The sequence below is a fragment of the Coregonus clupeaformis genome, chromosome 36 (assembly GCF_020615455.1).
Source record: "Coregonus clupeaformis isolate EN_2021a chromosome 36, ASM2061545v1, whole genome shotgun sequence".
In the NCBI taxonomy this organism is placed as follows: domain Eukaryota; kingdom Metazoa; phylum Chordata; class Actinopteri; order Salmoniformes; family Salmonidae; genus Coregonus; species Coregonus clupeaformis.
Genome location: NC_059227.1, coordinates 7,753,465 through 7,777,360, shown reverse-complemented (window position 1 = coordinate 7,777,360; position 23,896 = coordinate 7,753,465). Strand labels below are relative to the sequence as shown.

At 45.9% G+C, this 23,896-nt stretch overlaps 1 protein-coding gene across 1 annotated transcript; it reads left to right on the top strand.

Moving 5' to 3' along the window:
- Window positions 1-4,475: 4,475 nt before the first annotated feature.
- On the top strand, window positions 4,476-8,360 carry LOC121552716 (photoreceptor outer segment membrane glycoprotein 2-like). Its single transcript, XM_041865728.2, has 3 exons — window positions 4,476-5,281; window positions 6,094-6,340; window positions 7,925-8,360. Exons 1-3 carry the CDS (start codon window positions 4,650-4,652, stop codon window positions 8,168-8,170), a joined length of 1,125 nt encoding a protein of 374 aa, XP_041721662.1. The 5' UTR covers window positions 4,476-4,649; the 3' UTR covers window positions 8,171-8,360.
- The last annotated feature ends 15,536 nt before the right edge of the window (window positions 8,361-23,896 follow it).

The window sequence follows — 23,896 nt, the reverse complement described above, 5'->3', positions numbered from 1 at the left end:
ACAATTTTCTTTAACCAATGATGTTCTTTAATGCAGGGCCGACAGACAAGTTCCTTACTTTTTCCCCCTTCCACTTTCCTCTTCCATGTCATTTTAGGTAGAGCAGACATTTCCATATGTTTTTGTTAGCTGCATGTGCGACATAACTCCACCAGTCCTACCGATGATATCATTTACGAAGATTCAACTTTATTTTTTAAATTATTTTTTTAAATAATGTTTTTTTTATCAATTAGTATATTTGAGTTTAACCACAATATCTGTTGCATTATTTGCTCTGTCGTTTCTGGAGGATTAAATTGAAATTGCAACCAACTTTCTATGGCTTGTTTTAGAAATAGTGATATTTGGGAGATTATTTCCTTTTCAAATAACTGAAAGTGAGGGGTTGTAATCTGAATAAAGGGAAAAAGGCCATTCTTGAACATTGGGTGAGACAATCTTACTAATTTGCTAAAGAACCAGTTCGGATTTAAGTATAACTTTTGTATGACTGAAGATTTTAGTGATAGGTCTAATGCTCTAATATTTAATCATTTCTGTCCTCCAAATTCATATTCATATGTAAAACAAAAAACTACTTTATATCAAATGATTGCCTTTGATTTGACTGTCTGCAAATGCACAGGATGGCGAGACATAACCATTAGACCTGATGACGTGTTTCTGCACATGGATTTTGCTAGCTAACGTCGCCATGACATCGCCCACAAGTGTAATCTGAGATTTCTATTGGAGAATCAGTTTCTGGAACTCTTCTACACTGAGTGTACACAACATTAAGAACACCTGCTCTTTCCATGACATAGACTGACCAGGTGAATCCAGGTAAAAGCTATAATCCCTTATTGATGTCACTTGTTAAATACACTTTAATCAGTGTAGATGAAGGGGAGGAGACAGGTTAAAGAAGGATTTTTAAGCTTTGAGACAATTGAGACATGGATTGTGTATGTGTGCCATTCAGAGTGTGAATTGGCAAGACAAAACATGTAAGTGCCTTTGAACAGGGTATGGTAGTAGGTGCCATGTGCACCAGTTTGTGTCAAGAACTGCAACACTGCTGGGTTTTTCACGTGCAACAGTTACCCGTGTGTATCAAGAATGGTCCACCACCCAAAGGACATTCAGCCAACTTGACACAACTGTGGGAAGCATTGGAGTCAACATGGGCCAGCATCCCTGTGGAACGCTTTCAACACCTTGTAGAGTCCATGCCCGTCAAATTAAGGTTGTTCTGAGGGCAAAAGGAGGTGCAACTCAATATTAGGAAGGTGTTGTTAATGTGTTGTACAATCAGTGTGCATATCCTCTTTGGTGTGTATCTCCGAGCAATGACTGTGAACAGCCAATGACTGTATCGTGATGATTGTCATCACACAGAGAATGATGGGCTGTGGGCACCGTGTAAATATTGTATTAACTTGAGCAGTCATATGGGGTTAAATAGCTCAACGTTAAAATATCAATTTATAGCGTTTGAGATGTGTTGAGCACAAACATGTAGAATACTGACCTAAGATCTGTGGATCTAATCAACTGGTATATTACCTTCTGCAATGTTTGACTAATAGTGCTGAGCGATTCACTTTGAAGAACTACTAAAATAGTGATTTAGTCAGACAGCATAGGCAGCAGCTCTGTAGAGATGAGGTGATGACTTGGAATGAAATAATAAAGTCATCAAATAAAACAAATACACAACCAATGAAATATTGTTATTAAAGTAAAGTAATGTGAATAAATGATGGTTCATAAGTGAAAAGCAGTAATGGTCAGTCACTACCATCATGGGACTTTTATTCATTGTTTTATTCAGTGTTACAGCATTCAACCCACACAATGCATAGTGCGTTTAATGTCAAAAAGAATAATAATCAAAAACTGAACCAACTTCAAAAAGCACTAATCGCTCAGCACTTGATTAATAACTGTTCTATCCACTATACAGCCCTACTGTAGCGGTCTTAACAGAACACCTAGCGACCTCGTCAAGGGGTTCAGACCTCTTGGTGTAACGGTAAAGGTGTTAGCTTGACAGTCGCTGGATCCGGGTTCGAGTCCAGATTGGGGCAACTCCTCGAATTCGTTACAATATCAACATGTATGCTTGATAATCGGTACGTTTGATCAGCATCTTCCCTTTAAATGGGTACAGAAACTGTCAACACAAAAACCCGGAATGTAGTGATTCTGCAAGGTTATTAGGAATTCCAAATAAGCCCCTGCTCAAATAGACATCATGCAGATCTGAGAATAGAAGATGAATTCACCGAGCCTATCAGAGAGCAAGGTGGTGCCAGGGAGTGTCGAAACACGTCAGTGTAATACATATCAAGTTGCAGTCTACATTTAGTTTCATGGCGTTGCTATCACTTTTCCTTTGAAGGGTATTTGAAGGGTGACTAGATAAGGACTTCATAACACATTCATAAGCAGAGCGTTTCAATTATGCTTGTGCCGACAGGTACCTTCCAAATTGTATCACTTTATTTGAAGGGTACCGACAAAATACTTCAAAACACATTAATAAGCAGAGCATTAATTATGATTATGCCAACAAGTACCTTTTCACATTAAGTGTTACATTTACATTTACTTTTTACCGATCACTTCAGATATGCTTGCTCAGCTGCTGGGCATGGCCCCGTTCTCTGAGACGGCCTCACACCTGGAGGTGAAGCCTTGACACAAACACCACCAGCAGGTTCAGGAAAGCATGGAACAAAGAGCTGCAGAGAAAAATTGAGAGTTTTCTACGGTGAAAATACTTACGTATATTTAAATACAGAAAGCACTTCAAAATGGTTACCGGTAGTAACGTTTTATTATAGTCAATATTACATTGATTCTAGTCAAGGTAAACAATATAGTAGCCAACCCTCATTTGTAATTGTAGAAATAATCTAGCTGCTTTTCATCAACTAGGTTGAACCAATTAATCAGAAGTGATTTCCTCTCTCTGCATTCAGGGAATCTCTCTGGGGTTTCCTAGAGCAACAGTCTGTAAGGGCAGACACATCTAATTAAATCTAATCATGATGCCAGTTCAAGAAGTCATGACCTCAGTCAAGCATCCATTTATAACCGTACTAGTGGTTAGACAGTTAATCAGTGTACAGGGAGGATGTAAGCTTTTAGTAGCTCTCTGTTCCCGTCCATTAAAATCTACATGACACAAACTGTACTCAAAGTCAAACAACCACTTATTTTACTGTGATTTACTTTTTATTGACAGCTTCATTTACCTTGGGTCATAAAAAAACAATATTATTTAGTCTCTCATTGTTGAATGGGGAAAGAGTAAGGATGTGATCCTTGGTAAGGTAATTGGCATGATTTAGAGATGTTGTTATTGTATCCACAGATGAATGTCCGGACATGGAGAGGATTACGTATCAGGGTATATATACCACCCCTGTTTGTACACAACATCATTTAAGCTTGACATGGCAGATACCAGAAGTCAAACAGTTAAACCCCAGATACATAAAGTCCACTGTTAAAAACATAAGACATTGATGGGACATCAAAAAGCCATTTCAGCTTCCAAAATGCTCCACTGGCTAAAAAGGTTTGACCATGGTCAATGGTGGATTAGTGAGGAGTGTTTTTGCATTGCATGGGAGAAGTATCCCCCATAAACACAAACTCTTAACAGGGCAGGAACAGGAGAAGAAAAAAGCCACCAAGTGCTGCACGCATGCTGATTGGCCCAGGTAGTTGGAAGTGGGGAGTGTTAAGATTACGGGGTTTACTAATGTTAAAGGGATTAACAGTTGTGGGTAGGAGGGGGTCAGGGAAGGGAAACGGGTGCCACTCTTCTTCTCTTCAGCCTCGGGCTCCATTTTACCCCTCCATGTCGAGATAGACCTCCTTACCTTCCCTGCGGATGACATTTGGCAAAAGGGAATATCGAAGGCACCGAAATACAGTAAGATGGTCCCACAGCCTTCGGTTGACAATGTGAATGCTGCAGAAGTCGAGTTTCAGGTAAAAGCCTAAGTATGTGTTTTCGTTGACTTGGTAACTGTAGATGTTATGCGTAGGTATTGTGGTTGGGGTTATATGGGTTATGAAGTTGTTATAGCCTGCTTCATTAGTCTTATTGAATGAGTAAAACTAAACCTACCACAGCAGTAGCACTAGTTACTACAAAAGCACATATTTCAGCCTCTACGAGCCTACAATGATTACAATGCATAACCATCCCACACGATCCCTTTGTTTAGTTCTACTAAATTTCCATAGCATTGAAATATAGGTTATTGTTTCTCCAAAAACAATGGGGTCAAAGTAGTGTGGGGGTCAAAAGGCTAAATACTATTGCCAAACTTGAACAGCAGTGTTCCTTTTAAGCATATTGAGTGTTGTATTGGATTCCAAATTAATGTTATGAGGTCTGTTAGTGATACGATGGTGATGTGAAACATAATTGCTGTTTTATTTTTTAATTTTTGCTCTCAGGACCTGCTGTCTTTCGTGCCTAAGGCCACCGGCTAAAAGTACAGAAATACCTCAGCTAAGCTGCTTATGAGGTCCTCCAGAAAATAGCTTGGCCCCTTTCTACTTCCCCCATCCATCCCTCTTCCCCATTGGTCCACAGCCCTTCTGCCCTCCCAACCGCTGTACCTGTTCGTCTCTTCTGGATGAGAAGGGCAGACTTTGACAGGACACGTAGACACAGTAAACGGAAGGACAAAATGGCGGTCTTAAAGGTAACGTTCACCAAGACCACTCGGGGCAAGCTATCCCAGGTGTTGTGGGTCCTCAACTGGATCTCTGTGTTAACGGGCATCATCCTCTTCAGCCTGGGCCTCTTCCTGAAGGTGGAGATCCAGAAACGAAAGGAGCTAATGTCCGCTGATGTCCACTCAGTGCCCGACATGCTCATCGCCACGGGCCTGGTTGCCTGCGCCATCAACTTCCTGGGCGGCAAGATCTGCTACGATTGCGTTGACACCACCAAGTTCCTGCGCTGGAAGCTGCTGATGCTGCCGTACATCGTGTGTACCTTCCTCTTTACCTTCTGCATCCTGGTGGGCGCGCTCATGTGCTACAGCATGCGGAACGAACTGGAGGAGTCACTGTTTCTGGGATTGCGTAACGCCATGCTCTACTACAAGGACACAGGCACGCCGGGACGATGTTATCTCAAGCGCACAGTGGATTTGCTGCAAATCCAATTCCAGTGTTGCGGAAACGCCGGCTTCCGCGATTGGTTCCATGTCCAATGGATCAACAACCGCTGGTTGGACATGACCCACAGTGAAGTAACAGAGTAAGTACAAAGGAGTACAGTACATCACCACTCTGGTCCTGTCTGGCCCCTCTACCCAGCTCTGGTCCTGTCTGGCCCCTCTACCCAGCCATCAGGGCCAGAGTCTACCCAGCCATTATGGCCACAATCTACCCAGCTGACAGGGCCATAGTCTACCCAACTGACAGGGCCAGAATTGAAGGTACTTGATTAATCCGATTGAACCTGTGAATAACCCCAACAAAAGGTGCCATCTTCGTGCCTTGCAAGACTGTGACAAAATACATACTAACACATTCATAGTGAACAGTACCCGAAGCAGATGCTACCTGCTGTCAACACCAGTACACCAGTCCTCCTCATTAAGCTGCCCAGTCAAACCGTTAAGCAGCAACACTGTATCGAATGAAAATGGTAAGGTTGCGAGAGAGGCTTATCCAGTAGGGGTCAGGATGTCACTGTGACAGGAAATGACCCGGCAGGTTGAATAATGTATCTTTCAATATCTGGTTTTGTTTAGTTTTTTACTGCATCAAAGTGACTTATACAAACAGATTCAAAGTCCAGGTAAAAAATTCAAATAGTGCTCTCTCTCTCTCTCTCTCTCTCTCTCTCTCTCTCTCTCTCTCTCTCTCTCTCTCTCTCTCTCTCTCTCTCTCTCTCTCTCTCTCTCTCTCTCTCTCTCTCTCTCTCTCTCTCTCTCTCTCTCTCTCTCTCTCTCTCTCTCTCTCTCTCTCTCTCTCTCTCTCTCTCTCTCTCTCTCTCTCTCTCTCTCTCTCTCTCTCTCTCTCTCTCTCTCTCTCTCTCTCTCTCTCTCTCCCTCTCCCCTGCAGTCGTCTGAGGAGTAACGTGGAGGGCAAGTACCTGATGGATGGGGTACCTTTTAGCTGCTGCAACACCTTCTCTCCACGACCCTGCATCCAGACACAGGTCACCAACAACTCCGCTCACTACAACTATGATTGGAAGACGGACGAGCGCAACCTGTGGACGAGGGGCTGCCGCCAGGTCCTGCTGGATCATTACACCAACATCATGCAGTCCATCGGGTTTATCGTGCTCATCATCTGGTTGTTCGAGGTTGGCTTTACATATCCAACACTCCATTCTTATCCTTTACTTTGAATAAGTCACTATGGGTTGACATACCCTTTATTTTACAGTCATTATTAACTTTGCCATGACTTGGTACGTGACGGTGATAATATTAATAATTATGGGGTAGTGTAGAATATTGAACCCGGAGTAGACAAGGGAGGTGATAGGTGGGAATGAGGAGGACGCATGGTTGTAGAAAAATAGTACTTGTTTTATTGCAGATGAAGGATTTTCGGAAACATGGCTTGTGTTGAAAACAGTCCGGTCCATCGCAGTAACATTTAGGATACAAAAACTCAAAAAAATTACGATGATGGCGAGTCTAAAGCTCAGCCCCTCAATAGGCTCCTACTGCAGCTATACTACGCCTAAATGCTAAACAATATAACTAGGGATTACCCCTTTTCCAGCTCTAAGCAGAGCCTAACTCTCCCCTTACTGGGACTAAAGAGCGTCTACCAGGACAGCTAAAATCAACTGTCTCTATATACAGGACACAACAAACAAACTACTATGGAGCACATTGTAAAATGGTATTCAACCGCGATTTGAGAGAAAAGGACTGCGTTTTTACCTTAGCGCCTAACAATTAACCAATGAGAATGTACATTTAATTAACTGAACTGTATTTTGTTAATGGAAAACATGATTTACGTCAGTTGCATTCATTAGTTTAAATGACCATATTTAGTCAAGTACACTAGTTTAAAAGACAGAGCAACATCAACTAGAACATGATTAGAACTACTACTGAGGGAGACGCGTGGATGAACTGCACGTTAACTATCTAACTCACCACAACTGGCTTAAACCTGAGCAATCAACTCGGTAGCAAACAATTAAGGTCAGCACACCTAAACTGCTGGATAGCTACTCATGACAACGGACTAATGCACTTTATCCAAACCACACATGTCATTTATATACTTGAGTATTTTAGATAATATTAACTTCATGAAATACGTTTGAAATACTTTTTTTAAATGGTGATGAGACCAGTCCAAGGCTGCCTCATCACAGGTAGTTTGAGGAGAATATCAAGAATGAGGTGATTGCTGCCATCACATGACACATTGGTTTATGACTACTCTGGTTGTGGAGACGGGGTGCACCTACGTCCTACACATAATCATTACAGGCCAGACAAAGCTTCAGGAGGACACCCAGATATTCCAGTCCAGTGACCTGACTGTGGCAGAGGAGGTTACCCTGAGGGCAACACAATTGGTGTACCCGGTCTCCATGGAGGTGCCACTCTCCCAAGACCAATTTGTCCAGGGGCTGATCACCTTAGAGGGGACAGCCACGAAAGACAGTACGGCCTTCGCGAGAAGCACAGGAACATTACCTTCACTGGGGCAATGGGAGAAGTCTGTGGTCGCCCCGTGGAGGGAGGGAATATGAGATATATAGATCTCTTTTCAATAATGAAGAGATATCTACGGTGTAATTCAACTTCCATTTTTCTCCAAGTGGCTGATAGCGTCTTTATGTCTCTCTGGTAGTGTAGAGCTACAAGGTAGTAACAAGGTAGAGTGACATCTTTTCTCTTTTGTCTCCCAACAGCTATGGGTGCTGACGGGCGTGCGCTATCTCCAGACAGCTATGGAGAACGTTCTACGGCAGGGTAACCCCGACCTGGAGTCTGACGGCTGGCTCCTGGAGAACAGCATTGCCCAGACGGCCCGCTCTAACTTCAAAATCATCAAGAACCTAGGCAAGTGCTACCAGGTGGACGATGATCCTAACATCGATGTGCCCAGCACCGCTCAGCAAGAGGTATCCACTTGCCAGATCCCTGTGGCTAGATAGCATAGCGCAGCGTCCCTGGGCCAGGGCTGAGGCACGCAAATGGGCATCAAGTCCCACTGCCACTAGGTGTAAGCCTTTTGGATGGCAGATCTGTCTCCAGATTAAACGTGCGACAGCTGTGAACTGAGGGATCGAAGGTGAGAGCGAGTGCAGCAGGGCAGGCTCAAGGACAGCCTACACAGAGCGAGTGCAGCAGGGCAGGCTCAAGGACAACCTACACAGAGCGAGTGCAGCAGGGCAGGCTCAAGGACAGCCTACAAAGAGCGAGTGCAGCAGGGCAGGCTCAAGGACAGCCTACACAGAGCGAGTGCAGCAGGGCAGGCTCAAGGACAGCCTACACAGAGCGAGTGCAGCAGGGCAGGCTCAAGGACAGCCTACACAGAGCGAGTGCAGCAGGGCAGGCTCAAGGACAGCCTACACAGAGCGAGTGCAGCAGAGCAGGCTCAAGGACAGCCTACACAGAGCGAGTGCAGCAGGGCAGGCTCAAGGACAGCCTACACAGAGTGAGTACAGCAGGGCAGGCTCAAGGACAACCTACACAGAGCGCGTGCAGCAGGGCAGGCTCAAGGACAACCTACACAGAGCGAGTGCAGCAGGGCAGGCTCAAGGACAACCTACACAGAGCGCGTGCAGCAGGGAAGGCTCAAGGACAACCTACACAGAGCGAGTGCAGCAGGGCAGGCTCAAGGACAACCTACACAGAGCACGTGCAGCAGGGCAGGCTCAAGGACAACCTACACAGAGTGCGTGCAGCAGGGCAGGCTCAAGGAGAGCCTACACAGAGCGAGTGCAGCAGGGCAGGCTCAAGGACGACCTACACAGAGTGCGTGCAGCAGGGCAGGGTCAAGGACAACCTACACAGAGCGCGTGCAGCAGGGCAAGCTCAAGGACAACCTACACAGAGCGAGTGCAGCAGGGCAGGCTCAAGGACAACCTACACAGAGCACGTGCAGCAGGGCAGGCTCAAGGACTACCTACACGGAGCGCGCTCTGAAAATCACCTGCTTTGTCACATGATACTGCAACACCTGCATCATCTTAACTGAAAAAAAGATAACAGTTTAAGAACATGAACTGGCTGCAACTTTGTCTTTGTGCCATAGTCATTAAACTGAAGGGGAGCAGGGCAAAGTGAAATGGAGTCAAACAAGTGTACAACCCAGTACTACAACCCCATAGACATAAGGGACATGGTACAGTCTGAGTGAAAGATGATGTCATAATGAGCCATATGTTATGGGCAACAACTGATATAGAGGCGAAAGAAACGCACACCTGTTTAGGAGAGGTGCTGGCTAACAGAGTAGAACACCTGTTTAGGCGAGGTGCTGGCTAGCGGAGTAGAACACCTGTTTAGGAGAGGTGCTGGCTAGCGGAGTAGAACACCTGTTTAGGAGAGGTGATGGCTAACAGAGTAGAACACCTGTTTAGGAGAGGTGCTGGCTAGCGGAGTAGAACACCTGTTTAGGAGAGGTGCTGGGTAGCAGAGTAGAACACCTGTTTAGGAGAGGTGCTGGCTAACAGAGTAGAACACCTGTTTAGGCGAGGTGCTGGCTAGTGGAGTAGAACACCTGTTTAGGAGAGGTGCTGGCTAGTGGAGTAGAACACCTGTTTAGGAGAGGTGCTGGCTAGCAGAGTAGAACACCTGTTTAGGAGAGGTGCTGGCTAGCGGAGTAGAACACCTGTTTAGGAGAGATGCTGGCTAGCAGAGTAGAACACCTGTTTAGGAGAGGTGCTGGGTAGCAGAGTAGAACACCTGTTTAGGAGAGGTGCTGGCTAGCAGAGTAGAACACCTGTTTAGGAGAGGTGCTGGCTAACAGAGTAGAACACCTGTTTAGGAGAGGTGCTGGCTAGCAGAGTAGAACACCTGTTTAGGAGAGGTGCTGGCTAGCAGAGTAGAACACCTGTTTAGGAGAGGTGCTGGCTAGCAGAGTAGAACACCTGTTTAGGAGAGGTGCTGGCTAGCAGAGTAGAACACCTGTTTAGGAGAGGTGATGGCTAACAGAGTAGAACACCTGTTTAGGAGAGGTGATGGCTAACAGAGTAGAACACCTGTTTAGGAGAGGTGCTGGCTAGCAGAGTAGAACACCTGTTTAGGAGAGGTGCTGGCTAGCGGAGTAGAACACCTGTTTAGGAGAGGTGCTGGCTAACAGAGTAGAACACCTGTTTAGGAGAGGTGCTGGCTAGCGGAGTAGAACACCTGTTTAGGAGAGGTGCTGGCTAGCAGAGTAGAACACCTGTTTAGGAGAGGTGCTGGCTAACAGAGTAGAACACCTGTTTAGGAGAGGTGCTGGCTAGCAGAGTAGAACACCTGTTTAGGAGAGGTGCTGGCTAACAGAGTAGAACACCTGTTTAGGAGAGGTGCTGGCTAGCGGAGTAGAACACCTGTTTAGGAGAGGTGCTGGCTAGCGGAGTAGAACACCTGTTTAGGAGAGGTGCTGGCTAGAGGAGTAGAACACCTGTTTAGGAGAGGTGCTGGCTAACAGAGTAGAACACCTGTTTAGGAGAGGTGCTGGCTAGCAGAGTAGAACACCTGTTTAGGAGAGGTGCTGGCTAACAGAGTAGAACACCTGTTTAGGAGAGGTGCTGGCTAGCGGAGTAGAACACCTGTTTAGGAGAGGTGCTGGCTAGCAGAGTAGAACACCTGTTTAGGAGAGGTGCTGGCTAGCAGAGTAGAACACCTGTTTAGGAGAGGTGCTGGGTAGCAGAGTAGAACACCTGTTTAGGAGAGGTGCTGGGTAGCAGAGTAGAACACCTGTTTAGGAGAGGTGCTGGCTAACAGAGTAGAACACCTGTTTAGGAGAGGTGCTGGCTAGCAGAGTAGAACACCTGTTTAGGAGAGGTGCTGGCTAACGGAGTAGAACACCTGTTTAGGAGAGGTGCTGGGTAGCAGAGTAGAACACCTGTTTAGGAGAGGTGCTGGCTAGCAGAGTAGAACACCTGTTTAGGAGAGGTGCTGGGTAGCAGAGTAGAACACCTGTTTAGGAGAGGTGCTGGCTAACGGAGTAGAACACCTGTTTAGGAGAGGTGCTGGCTAGCGGAGTAGAACACTTGAAAAAGAAGAGGAAAGCAGCACACTCTAGGAGCTCAGATGCAATAATTTAATATCTTAATAACCAACGTTTCGACAGACAAGCTGTCTTCATCAGGGTATTCCCTTGGTTATTAGGATATTAAATGATTGCATCTGAGCTCCTAGAGTGTGCGGCTTTCCTTTTCTTTTTCGTGGGCAACAATTATGCCAAGAAAGCAGTGGAGGACGGCTCATAATAATGTCTGTAAAGGAGCAAATGGAATGGCATCAAACACGTGGAACCCATGTGTTTGATGTATTTGATACAATTCCACTAATTCCGCTCCAGCCATTACCACGAGCCCGTCCACTCCCAATTAAGGTGGCTCCAACCTCCTGTGCAAGAAAGTGATGGACATAAACTGTTTAACAAATTGTATAAAGGGAAATGGAAACAGCAAACTTGATTTGCCTTCTACAGTTTCTTCAACTCAATCTCCTGTGTGTATCTTTTTAGTTTCATGGGTTACTGTAAAATAGATGCAAGGGATATAGAACTGCAAGATGGAAGGTTCAAATAGAGCTGGAAGAGGAGGGCCAGTCCATTGCATATATTTCTGAAAAGGTGACATGGACAAATTGGACTCTTTCAGGAAGACGATATTCAACAGATTATTTCATAGAACGCGTTTTATTGAGCCTCACTCCCTCAACCATTTTACATTATTTGGTCAGACATTGATTGAGTCTCTTTGACTGACTGTGACCATAAGGCAACTTATTTCTCTTTCTCTTGTGCCTCTACAAGACATAACGAGCAGCCTTAATAAAACACAAGGGTTTTTACACAACTTGAGAATATTTGGTCCCATGATTTCTTTTGCAGTACCTTTCATAACTGTGAAATAACCAAGTAAGCACAACTAATATGCTTAGGAATGTGTTGTCAGGTTATCAGGATCACACCATAAATGTGATTTGGACAGGTTCATTGTCTAGAAATGTGAAAATCCAGTAATTATAATGTCATGGTAGTGGATAGTTAAGTGACAACTACTCTGAAAACACTAACTTTCATTTTCCTGTTTTGGCAAAGCCTTCAAGGAACCTATGTTTTTCAGGTGCCTAAATCAAGAGAATAAAATGGGAGAAAGCTGCTTTTTATAAAATGTTTAGCTGTGCAGGAATAATGTGGTGTTTCCACAGTGCAGGTTTGATAGAATCTGGTCCTCAGGGTAAGAATATGTGTGTCTACCCCTGAGCACTGCTCTAGGGCATGGTTTCCTTTCAATTATTTCAATCCTATGCAGTGCTAGGGCCAGGACCGAGTTTGGGAAACGCTGCTCAAAAGTCCAATACAGGATATACGTTTTAAACAGTTTTTAAAAAACTTTCAGATCTCGCGTAAATCATTTGTATCCATTGGTATACCTTTATTGATACCAGCGAAAACAAAACTATTTTATATTTCCAACCGGAAATAATAAAGCCTATTGTTTATTTTTTATGATGTCCATTTGAAGAAAATGACGTTTCTTAAGAGGTTGGGTGCAACACTGAAAAATTGCAATAAAGACATTACTTTGTGTTAATTTATTGATCTGGAAATGACCAAAATATAATGTAAATATAAATAAGCTCTTAAAAGTTCCATGCTACACATTTGATTATATCAATTGTATACTTTTTTTTTTTTAAACTGAAGATAGTATTCTTTCCCGATATCGTACTTCTGGACAAATTCTTTGAAGTTCAGGAGAGTGTTTTCAAAATCACCTGGCCTGACCACCTCAATAGAAACCATGTTCTCTGCTCTCACAGCTTTGCTATAAGCAGGAGTCTCTGGTTGTTTAGGAACTTGCTGTACAGATCAGATCACGCCTGACTATTTTTGATGTAACAACAGGCCATAATCCCTCTGTTAATGAGATTGCGCCACACTTCACCTACAATCCATCACAGGACCTCACATCCGATTAAGAACCTGACAAATGGCACTGATGTACGGTGGGCCCAACCGAAGCAGGAACCCAGACATACCCAGGTTTCAGTACAGTACAGTCAGCCAGACATACCATCAGAAGCAGACTTTTAGTTCAGTTCAGATATGCAATTTTGATGCAGTCATCAGAACTACAAAAAGGTATTGTAATTGTAAGGCTACAGGTACAGTGCAGTAACTGCTATTTTGGATGCAGTTATTGCTGTATAATTGCTATATAACCACAGTTGAACTGCAGTTAAACTGCAAAATGTTCTGCACATTAGACAAGATACTGCAGTTACAAAAGTGACTCGTTTTTTGGACGCAGTAATTGTGAAACTGCAATACGACGTCACTGTAACTGCAACTCTATTTTGTAAAGGAGGTCGTATGCATAGTATTCGAAACCGCTGGTGGTTACATTCTAAATGATGGTTGTTCACACAAAGTGGAAAGAAGGCTGAGGTACTGATTTTGGATTCACCCACACAGCACATATACTGCACACCAACGGTAAACCAACGACTCAAATCTGGCCTTAGTGGGAACTTACTTAGTATTTGTCATTATTTGATTACTCTGACACAATAGACCGGGGATAGGTAACATCTTCATGCTCGAGGGCCATATTGGGACATTGAGAATCGACAGTGGGTCACAAAAAAAAATTCAACCGATTTTTTCGTTAATGGATGAAAAATGTTTTGGACCGATTGTTTCTTACAGGAAAAATAGCGGTTATTTTAAAATACATAGGTCCATTCTTCTTTCTACATAATTGTGATTATGTTTTTTCAAAGCTTCAAATTACACCAATTCCTGCTTTGTAACATCTACAGACTGAAGGTTATAAGTACAGGAGGCCTGGCTAAGGCCAAAATGTCAGCAAGTTCCCCACTTTCATTAATGTTTTAACGTTCAAATGTCCAATATATACCAAACATCCTTCCTCAAAAGGACATTTTAATGTATTACATTTCAAAACAATCCAGAATGCTATCATGATCATTTTTTATAGTCATTGCTCACTGCCTATTACATTTAAGTCATTTAGCAGACTCTCTTATCCAGAGCGACTTACAGGAGCAATTAGGATTAAGTGCCTTGCTAAAGGGCACATCGACAGATTTTTCACCTAGTCGGCTCGGGGATTAGAACCAGCGACCTTTCGGTTACTGGCACAATGCTCTTAACCACTAAGCTACCTGCCGCCCCATATTGTAATATTGCCTATCGCTGCAGGCATGTGTGTCTCTCTAATGAGTAGCCTATATTGGCCTAGGCAAGGCAAAGGTAGATGTTTTATTTATTTATAATTTTTTTGTTACATTTTATCCCCAATTTCGTGGTATCCAATTGGTAGTTACGACCTTGTCTCATTGAGGAAACTCCCCAGTGGGCTCGGGAGAGGCGAAGATCTGGACATCCACGAGTTCATCTGACACTGGGGAAGTAGATAAAGGGCCTCATTGCCAAAATCCCAAAGTATCCCTTTAACACACTGCTCGCTTAACCCGGAAGTCAGCCGAACCAATGTGTCGGAGGAAACACTGTTTGACTGTCTATCTCAGTCAGCTTGTAGGCGCCCGGCCCGCCACAATGAGCCGCTAGAGCGCGAGGAGCCAAGAAATGCCCTGCCAGCCTTAACCTCCCCTAACAGCGCTGGGCCAATTGTGCACCGCCCTTTGGAGCTCCCGGTCACAGCCGGCTGTGATGCAGCCTGGGATCGAACCAGGTGCCCTAAGCCTGTTACGCCACTCAGGAGGTGGCAAAGGTTACTTCTTTTTTTATTTTATTTTTTACTGTGAGCCACACAAACTTCATTCAATTCCATACAGACTGAATTAATCAGTGTCAGTGTTACATGAGTACACTTTTAGAAAAAAAAACATTCCAAAAGAGTTATTCGGCTGTCCCCACACAATAACCCTTTGTGGTTCCAGGGAGAACCCTTTTTGGTTCCACAGCTCCAGCTCCGGCCCCCCACAAGCAGCCAAAGCCGTGGTGGGCACTGAGGAGTTAGCAGGCTCCTCAAAGGTGGACGGGGAACCTTTACCCTCTAACGAGACCATGGAGGAGGAACCCTCCACCTCACCATCTACACATTATCCAGTGCCCACAGTGCCAGCCCAACCCGGCACCTCCTGTCTGGCACTGTACCCCAACCCAGTACCTCTGGACACCACAAGACCCCCCAGCCAAACTGCTCCAACACATCCTGGAATCACAATCACGTTACACAGACCACCCAACAAATAAACCACTTTATGATTTATTAGAAAAGGCACATGACACACAAAAGGCACACCTGGACGTGGGGAAGATCGGGTCCAGCTGAACACTAAGCGCCTAGAGGTGGAGACGGTGGGCCTGCAGGTGTAGAGGCAGCGCCTCCCGCTGGAGAAATTCTAGACAATTCTGTGCTTCCAACTTTGTGGCAACAACTTGGGGAAGGCCCTTTCCTGTTTTAGCATGACAATGCCCCTGTGCACAAAGCCAGGTCCATACAGAAATGGTTTGTCGAGATCAGTGTAAAATAACTTGACCGGCCTGCACAGGGCCCTGACCTCAACCCAATCGAACACCTTTGGGATGAATTGGAACGCTGACTGCGAGCCAGGCCTAATCGCCCAACATCAGTGCCCGTCCTCACTAATGCTCCTATGGCAGAATGGAAGCAAGTCCCCGCAGCAATGTTCCAACATCTAGTGGAAAGCCTTCCCAGAAGAGTGGAGGCTGTTATAGCAGCAAAGGTGGGACCAGCTCCATATTAATGCCCATTATTTTGGAATGAGATGTTCGACGAGCAGGTGTACACATACTTTTGGTCATGTAGTGTACCTCGCATGCCATCTGTCTCTGGGTCAGTCGTCCTACAATATCAGACGCCAGTGAGTTTAAGAACTGCCAGCCTTCCTCTGGGCACACCATCGCCCTCTACGTCCAGACCCCACACACTCATATCATACTGCACCACACTTTGATTTCATGCAGGGCTCTAGTAAGAACACACACAGTCTACATATTGTATGTAGGCTACATATATCCCTTACTGTGCCAACTAGATTCCCAGGTTGCATGCAATGGAGCGGGAGAGAAGTTTGAACAAAAGCAAGAAGGCCATGTTCACAAAAACAATCTTCCCCTCTGATGAGGAGAAATCCATTCTGTTGTTGAAGGTGTCACCATCAGAACGGTAAACAAGTGATTCAGCAACTACAGGTATAATGTTATAATGCCATTGACATTGCCTTCTTTAATAATCCCACCAGAAAGTGTCAATTTTTATCCTGGTGACTGATGATTGTTTGTTTATTTCAGATAGTCTCTGAGACAGCCTGAAAATAATTGCAATCTCTTCAACAAAGGCCACAAAACAAGCTTTCAAACATTTGAGAACACACAAACCTTTTTGTTTGCTTGGCATAATGTCCTCATGACCCTGACCCTCATGACCCCTGACCCTCATGACCCCTGACCCTCATGACCCTGGACCCTGAAAAGGCTGCATATGATTCTGACCAACCAGAGAGTCTCTCTATTCAGCCTTCTCAGGATTCATGTCTCTCTCTCTCACTCACTGTGCTTAATAAACAAATTATCACTCAGTGGTTATTCATTATTATAATTGTTTTAATATATTGTATATTATAATTCTTGAGTAAAAATATGTAGATAAAATGTTGTCAAGTGCTGTCTAAATGGTGTCTCAAAATATGGCATTAAATAACACTAGTGTCTTTACAGATGGAGGTTTCTTAATAGCTCACTAACTGTTGTCCAAACCAGTTGTTGGACCTCTTTGCCTGAGCTTTTGATGTTTATAGTTGTTATCCCTAGTTTTGCTTAGACCTGTTGTTTATTTTTCAATACACAACATATTCAACATGTATTATATAGTAGTGGTTGTGTATCAATTACACCTACTGTAGTTGTTTACTGGTTTCACTTCTGTATTTCATCACTAGGGGGAGACATTGAGCACACCACACCCTGAGCACTAACCTGTATGGTCTACCACACTGTCTCATTAGCACCACCAGCTGAAGAGCGTTTTCTCCCTAATTGTCTTCCCCATGCCCTATAGGCCAAAACGTCAAATCTTTTAAACTTGTCTAATAAAACCACACATTTGTAATGGTGAGTGAGCGTGCGTTGTGCCTTTTCCTGTCCAATGACGTCTACACATTTTTAGGTTGTACCTCTACTCAGGTTGGTTGAGCACCTTCTACTTCAGGGTTCTTCAATTCCGGTCCTGGAGGGCCGAAACAGTTCTGTTTTTTATTTCTACCTGGTAGTTAATTCCACTCACCTGGTGTCCCAGGTCTGAATTAGCCCCTGATTAGAAGGAGAGGATGAAAAACAGAGGTGTTTCGGCCCTCCAGGACCTCTTGAAGAACCCTGTTCTACTTCTTTCCATATTATATCATTTTGCCATTTAAAGTAACAGCCAAGTGAAAATCTCACTTTTAAAAGTTATTATTCTGTTAACTCATACCCAAATAATGTTGTTGACTCATACTATACTAATATTTGTGGCCAAAGCATAAATTGGAGAAAAAAAACACTTAAAAACCCCACCTCAAACAGACCATTTCAAAAACGCTTGCCATTTCCTCATAGGAGGATGAGCTGGCCAATCAGCAGTCTACTTGCATGAATACTTTTATGACCGATACACGACCATACCATTCCAAGACAGAAAACCTGGCTTGACTAATGATCGAATCAGCTGGTAGTCCTGAGCTTATCAACATGCAATTCAGACCTCACGCTAGCGTCAGAATTTCAAAAAAGTTCTGTATAGACATTCAGTAAGATCAGTAACACTTAGACAAAATGTTAGTCTATCATTAACAAAAGCTGAGGATTGATATTCAATTCGTTTTACACTGAACAAAAATATAAACGAAACATGTAAAGTGTTGATCCCATGTTTCATGAGCTGAAATAAAAGATCCCACAAATTTTCCATACACACAAAAAGCTTATTTCTCTCAAATTTTGTCCACAAATTTGTTTGCATCCCTGTTAGTGAGCAGTTCCTCTTTGCCAAGATAATTCATACACCTGGCAGGTATGGCATATCAAGAAGCTGATTAAACAGCATGATCATTACACATGTGCACCTTGTGCTGGGGACAATAAAAGGCCACTCTAAAATGTGCAGTTTTGTCACAACACAATTCCACAGATGTCTCATGTTTTGAGGGAGTGTGCCGACTGTAGGAATGTCCACCAGAGCTGTTGCCAGAGAATTTAATGTTAATTTCTCTACCATAAGCCGCCTCCAATGTCGTTTTAGAGAATTTGGCAGTAGGTCCAACCGGCCTCACAATCGCATACCACGTGTAACCACGGCAGCCCTGGACCTCCACATCTGGCTTATTCACATTCGGGATCGTCTGAGACCAGCCACGGACAGCTGATGAAACTGTGGGTTTGCACAACCAAAGAATTTCTGCAAAAACTGTCAGAAACCGTCTCAGGGAAGCTCAACTGCATGCTTGTCGTCCTCACCAGGGTTTTCAGTGGGCAAATGCTCACCTTCGATAGCCACTGGCATGCTGGAGAAGTGTGCTCTTTATGGATGAATCCTGGTTTCAACTGTACCGGGCAGATGGCAGACAGCATGTATGGCTTCGTGTGGGCGAGCAGTCTACATTGCTGATGTCTACATTGTGAACAGAGTGCCCCATGGTGGTGGTGGGATTATGGTATGGGCAGGCATAAACTACGGACAACGAACACAATTGCATTTTATTGATGGCAATTTTAATGCGCAGAGATACCGTGACGAGATCCTGAGGCCCATTGTTGTGCCATTCATCCGCCGCCATCACCTCATGTTTCAGCATGATAATGCACGGCCCCATGTCACAAGGATCTGTACACAATTCCTGGAAGCTGAAAATGTCCAGTTCTTACATGGCCTGCATACACACCAGACATGTCACCCATTGAGCATGTTTGGGATGATCTGGATCAATGTGTACGACAGCGTGTTCCAGTTCCCGCCAATATCCATAAACTTCGCACAGCCATTGAAGAGGAGTGGGACAACATTCCACAGCCCACAATCAACAGCCTGATCAACTCTATTCGAAGGAGATGTGTTGCGCTGCATGAAGCAAATGGTGTCCACACAAGATACTTACTGTTTTTTTTATCTACGCCCCTACTTTTTAAATATATATATTTATCTGTGACCAACAGATGCATATTGTCACGATCGTCTGAAGAAGCGGACCAATACGCAGCGCGTGGAGTGAACATGATGACTTTATTAATAAAGCAACCACGAAAAAACAACAAATGACGATAGTGAAGTCCTCTGTAACACTGACAGAAACATGGAACAAAAACCCACAAACCCACAGTGAAACCACAACAGTTTAAATATGGCTCCCAATCAGAGATAACGAGCCGACAGCTGACACTCGTTACCTCCGATTGGGAGTCATATGACTAATCACCAAACATAGAAATGAACAACTGAAACCAACATAGAAATACACCCAAAAGAAAATGAACAACCCTGGCTCAATAATCAAAGTCCATGGAGCCAGAGTGTCACAGTACCCCCTAAAGGTGCGAACTCCGGCGCACCAACATACAGTCTAGGGGAGGGTCTGGGTGGGCGTCTGTCCATGGTGGCGGCTCTGGCACTGGTCGTGGTCCCCACCCCCACCATAGTCACTACCCGCTTACGTAGCCTCCTCCAAATGACCACCCCCCAACTAAACCCCACAGGATTAAGGGACAGCACTGGACTAAGAGGCATCACCGGACTCAGGGGCAGCACCGGACTAAGGGGCAGCACCGGGCTAAGGGGCAGCACCGGGCTAAGGGGCAGCACCGGACTAGGGGGCAGCACCGGACTGAATGGCGGATCCTGGCTGGCTGGCTCTGGCGGATCCTGGCTGGACGGCTCTGGCGGATCCTTGCTGGACGGCTCTGGCGGATCCTGGCTGGACGGCTCTGGCGGATCCTGGCTGGGCGGCTCATGGCTGGCTGACGGATCTGGCTGCTCATGGCTGGCTGACGGATCTGGCTGATCCTGTCTGGCGGAAGGCTCTGGCTGATCCTGTCTGGCGGAAGGCTCTGGCTGATCCTGTCTGGCGGAAGGCTCTGGCTGATCCTGTCTGGCGGAAGGCTCTGGCTGATCCTGTCTGGCGGAAGGCTCTAGCGGCTCCTGTCTGGCGGAAGGCTCTAGCGGCTCCGGGTCTGGCGGACGGCTCTGAAGGCTCATGGCAGACGGGCGGCTTTGCAGGTTCAGTACAGACGGGCGGCTTTAGCGCCGTTGGGCAGACGGGCAGTTCAAGCGCCCGTTGGGCAGACGGGCAGTTCAGGCGCCGTTGGGCAGACGGGCAGTCCAGGTGCCGTTGGGCAGACGGGCAGTTCAGGCGCCGTTGGGCAGACGGGCAGTTCAGGCGCCGTTGGGCAGACGGGCAGTTCAGGCGCCGTTGGGCAGACGGGCAGTTCAGGCGCCGTTGGGCAGACGGCAGACTCTGGCCGTCTGAGGCGCACCTTAGGCCTGGCGCGTAGTGCCGGAACTGGAGGTACCGGGCTGAGGACACGCATCTCAGGGCTAGTGCGGGGAGAAGGAACAGGCCGGACCGGGCTGTCGACGCACACCGTATCCTTGGTGCGTGGAGCAGGAACAGGCCGGGCAGGGCTGTCGACGCACACCGTATCCTCTGTGCGTGGAGCAGGAACAGGCCGGGCTGGGCTGGCGACGCACACCGTAGGTTCTGTGCGTGGAGCAGGAACAGGCCGGGCTGGGCTGGCGACGCACACCGTAGGTTCTGTGCGTGGAGCAGGAACAGGCCGGGCTGGGCTGGCGACGCACACCGTGGCTTGGTGCGTGGAGCAGGAACAGGCCGGGCAGGGCTGTCGACGCACACCGTATCCTCTGTGCGTGGAGCAGGAACAGGCCGGGCTGGGCTGGCGACGCACACCGTAGGTTCTGTGCGTGGAGCAGGAACAGGCCGGGCTGGGCTGGCGACGCACACCGTGGGCTTGGTGCGTGGAGCAGGAACAGGCCGGGCAGGGCTGTCGACGCACACCGTAGGTTCTGTGCGTGGAACAGGAACAGGCCGGGCTGGGCTGGCGACGAACACCGTGGGCTTGGTGCGTGGAGCAGGAACAGGCCGGGCAGGGCTGTCGACGCACACCGTATCCTTGGTGCGTGGAGCAGGAACAGGCCGGGCTGGGCTGGCGACGCACACCGTAGGTTCTGTGCGTGGAGCAGGAACAGGCCGGGCTGGGCTGGCGACGCACACCGTGGGCTTGATGCGTGAGTAGGAACAGGCCGGTCCGTACTGGGAACACACACCACTGGCTTTAACTGGGGATCAGGAACGGGCCGGGCCGGACTGGTAACACACATCAGTCTCTCACGCCGTGCCGCAACAACTTCCCATTCCTCTACTCGCCAATGGCTCCCGTAATCCGATAGCCTTCTCTCCACGTCTCCCTGTGGCAGCCTCCTGCTGCCCAGCCGCCCAGCCATGTGCCCCCAAAAACTTTTTTGGGGTTGCCTCTCGTCCTTCCAACGATGATGGCCCTGCTGACGCCCGTTGCTCCTCTCTCGCCAGGGCCTTGATCTTCCCCCAATGTCCCTTGCCCCCGAGCATGTCCTCCCAGGACCACGATTTGCCCACCTGGGCCATCGCCAGCCTCTCGATCTCCTTGCCAGGCGCCTCCTCCCATGTCCAGTCTCTTTGCTCCTGGACACGCTGCTTGGTCCTTTTGGGGTGGGTTTTTCTGTCACGATCGTCTGAAGAAGCGGACCAATACGCAGCGCGTGGAGTGAACATGATGACTTTATTAATAAAGCAACCACGAAAAAACAACAAATGACGATAGTGAAGTCCTCTGTAACACTGACAGAAACATGGAACAAAAACCCACAAACCCACAGTGAAACCACAACAGTTTAAATATGGCTCCCAATCAGAGATAACGAGCCGACAGCTGACACTCGTTACCTCCGATTGGGAGTCATATGACTAATCACCAAACATAGAAATGAACAACTAGAAACCAACATAGAAATACACCCAAAAGAAAATGAACAACCCTGGCTCAATAATCAAAGTCCATGGAGCCAGAGTGTCACACATATCTGTATTCCCAGTCATGAGAAATCCATAGATTAGGGCCTAATGAATTTATTTCAATTGACTGATTTCCTGATATGAACTGTAGCTCAGTAAAATCTTTGAAATTGTTACGTGTTGCGTTCATATTTTTGTTCAGTGTATAAAACCCACACTACACCCGCTAAAGCAGTCCTGCTGTTCATAATTGTTTTTATTGCTCTGCCATTTTTTAAGTCATGCCCACCTCCGGCTTTGACTTTTCCTAAATAAGTCTATAAAACACACTGTCGTTGTTAGAATCTTAATATCACAAACAGAACTGGTGTTTACCAGTTTTAGGAGGGCATGTCATTTTTTTATGGTTTTCCACCATCCTTCTCCCGACAGTAGGGCCTGCACCCCTTTTTTCCCGATAGTTGAAGGTGCCGTGCCCAGTTGATAATCACCACGATAATTGCCTCGAAACTGAACCGAAACTAATTTCACACATACAGAATATCCTACAGTAACAAACTAATGAAAATGCTTCTGTGTTATTTAAAAATATATTTATTTCGTATTCTAATGTTACATAAGACCTTCATAAGCACAACCAAATGATTATTTTTTGCAAAACCATAAATGAAATTTATTAATTACACTGTTAGAATGTTGCAGTCAGAATGACTGCTCATTAGCTTGAAGGTGGGGAAAAATAAATTTAAGGCCCAGCAAAAATAAATTTAAGGTCCCGTGAAAAAAACATGCTCCCCTATGGAAATCAAATGCACGTCCAACTGATTCTTTCTAGTGCCGGCCCTTGCCTCAACAGGCCCAACATTGGATTTTACTACATTGGAATCAGTGTTGCACATTTTGTGACTTTGTCCCTATATTTAGCAAGGTTTCAGACCCCTCCAGCGACTAGACGATTCTAGCAACAAATTCAGCTACTTTTCATGCTGCCTTTGGGGAGTTTTGACACCGAGGGTTTCTATGGTTTTGATAGCGTTAGCGACTTTTCCCAATCAATTCTGCAGAAAACGAGAGTGGGAGAAGCTGTCTGTGCAACTGAAGTCATAGCAACCGTGCACACACAGGCAGAGAAGCACAATGGGAGGGGGTGTGTGGCAGGAGAGGGGGGCGAAAATGCTACTTCAGGGACCACAGCTGTGCTGGTTGCAGCAAGGCAAATTGGTGCTGCAACGTCATCGCAGAAACGGCAAAACTCATGTTGCGACTTCTAGCGACAAATCAATGAGCCAATAGCGGATCTCACTGAAAAATTGCTGGCAACACTAATTGTAACGGAATGTACCGGGCAGGTATAGTTCTCATAATGAAAACAGCTACTAGGATAATATACTGTACAGTCCATGGTTAAAAGTATATTTTCTGTCATCGCCAAGGGACTCTAGCTAGCAAGTGAACTAAACTAACTGTCACGTTCGTTGAAGGACGGGTCAGACCAAGGCGCAGCGTGAAATGCATACATGTTTATTATCCAAAATAAACACACGAACAAAACAACGTAACGTGAAGTCCTCAGGCTGAACACAATACAAGCCTCTACACGGAACAAGATCCCACAACTAGAGATTGTTAATAGGCTGCCTAAGTATGATCCCCAATCAGAGACAACG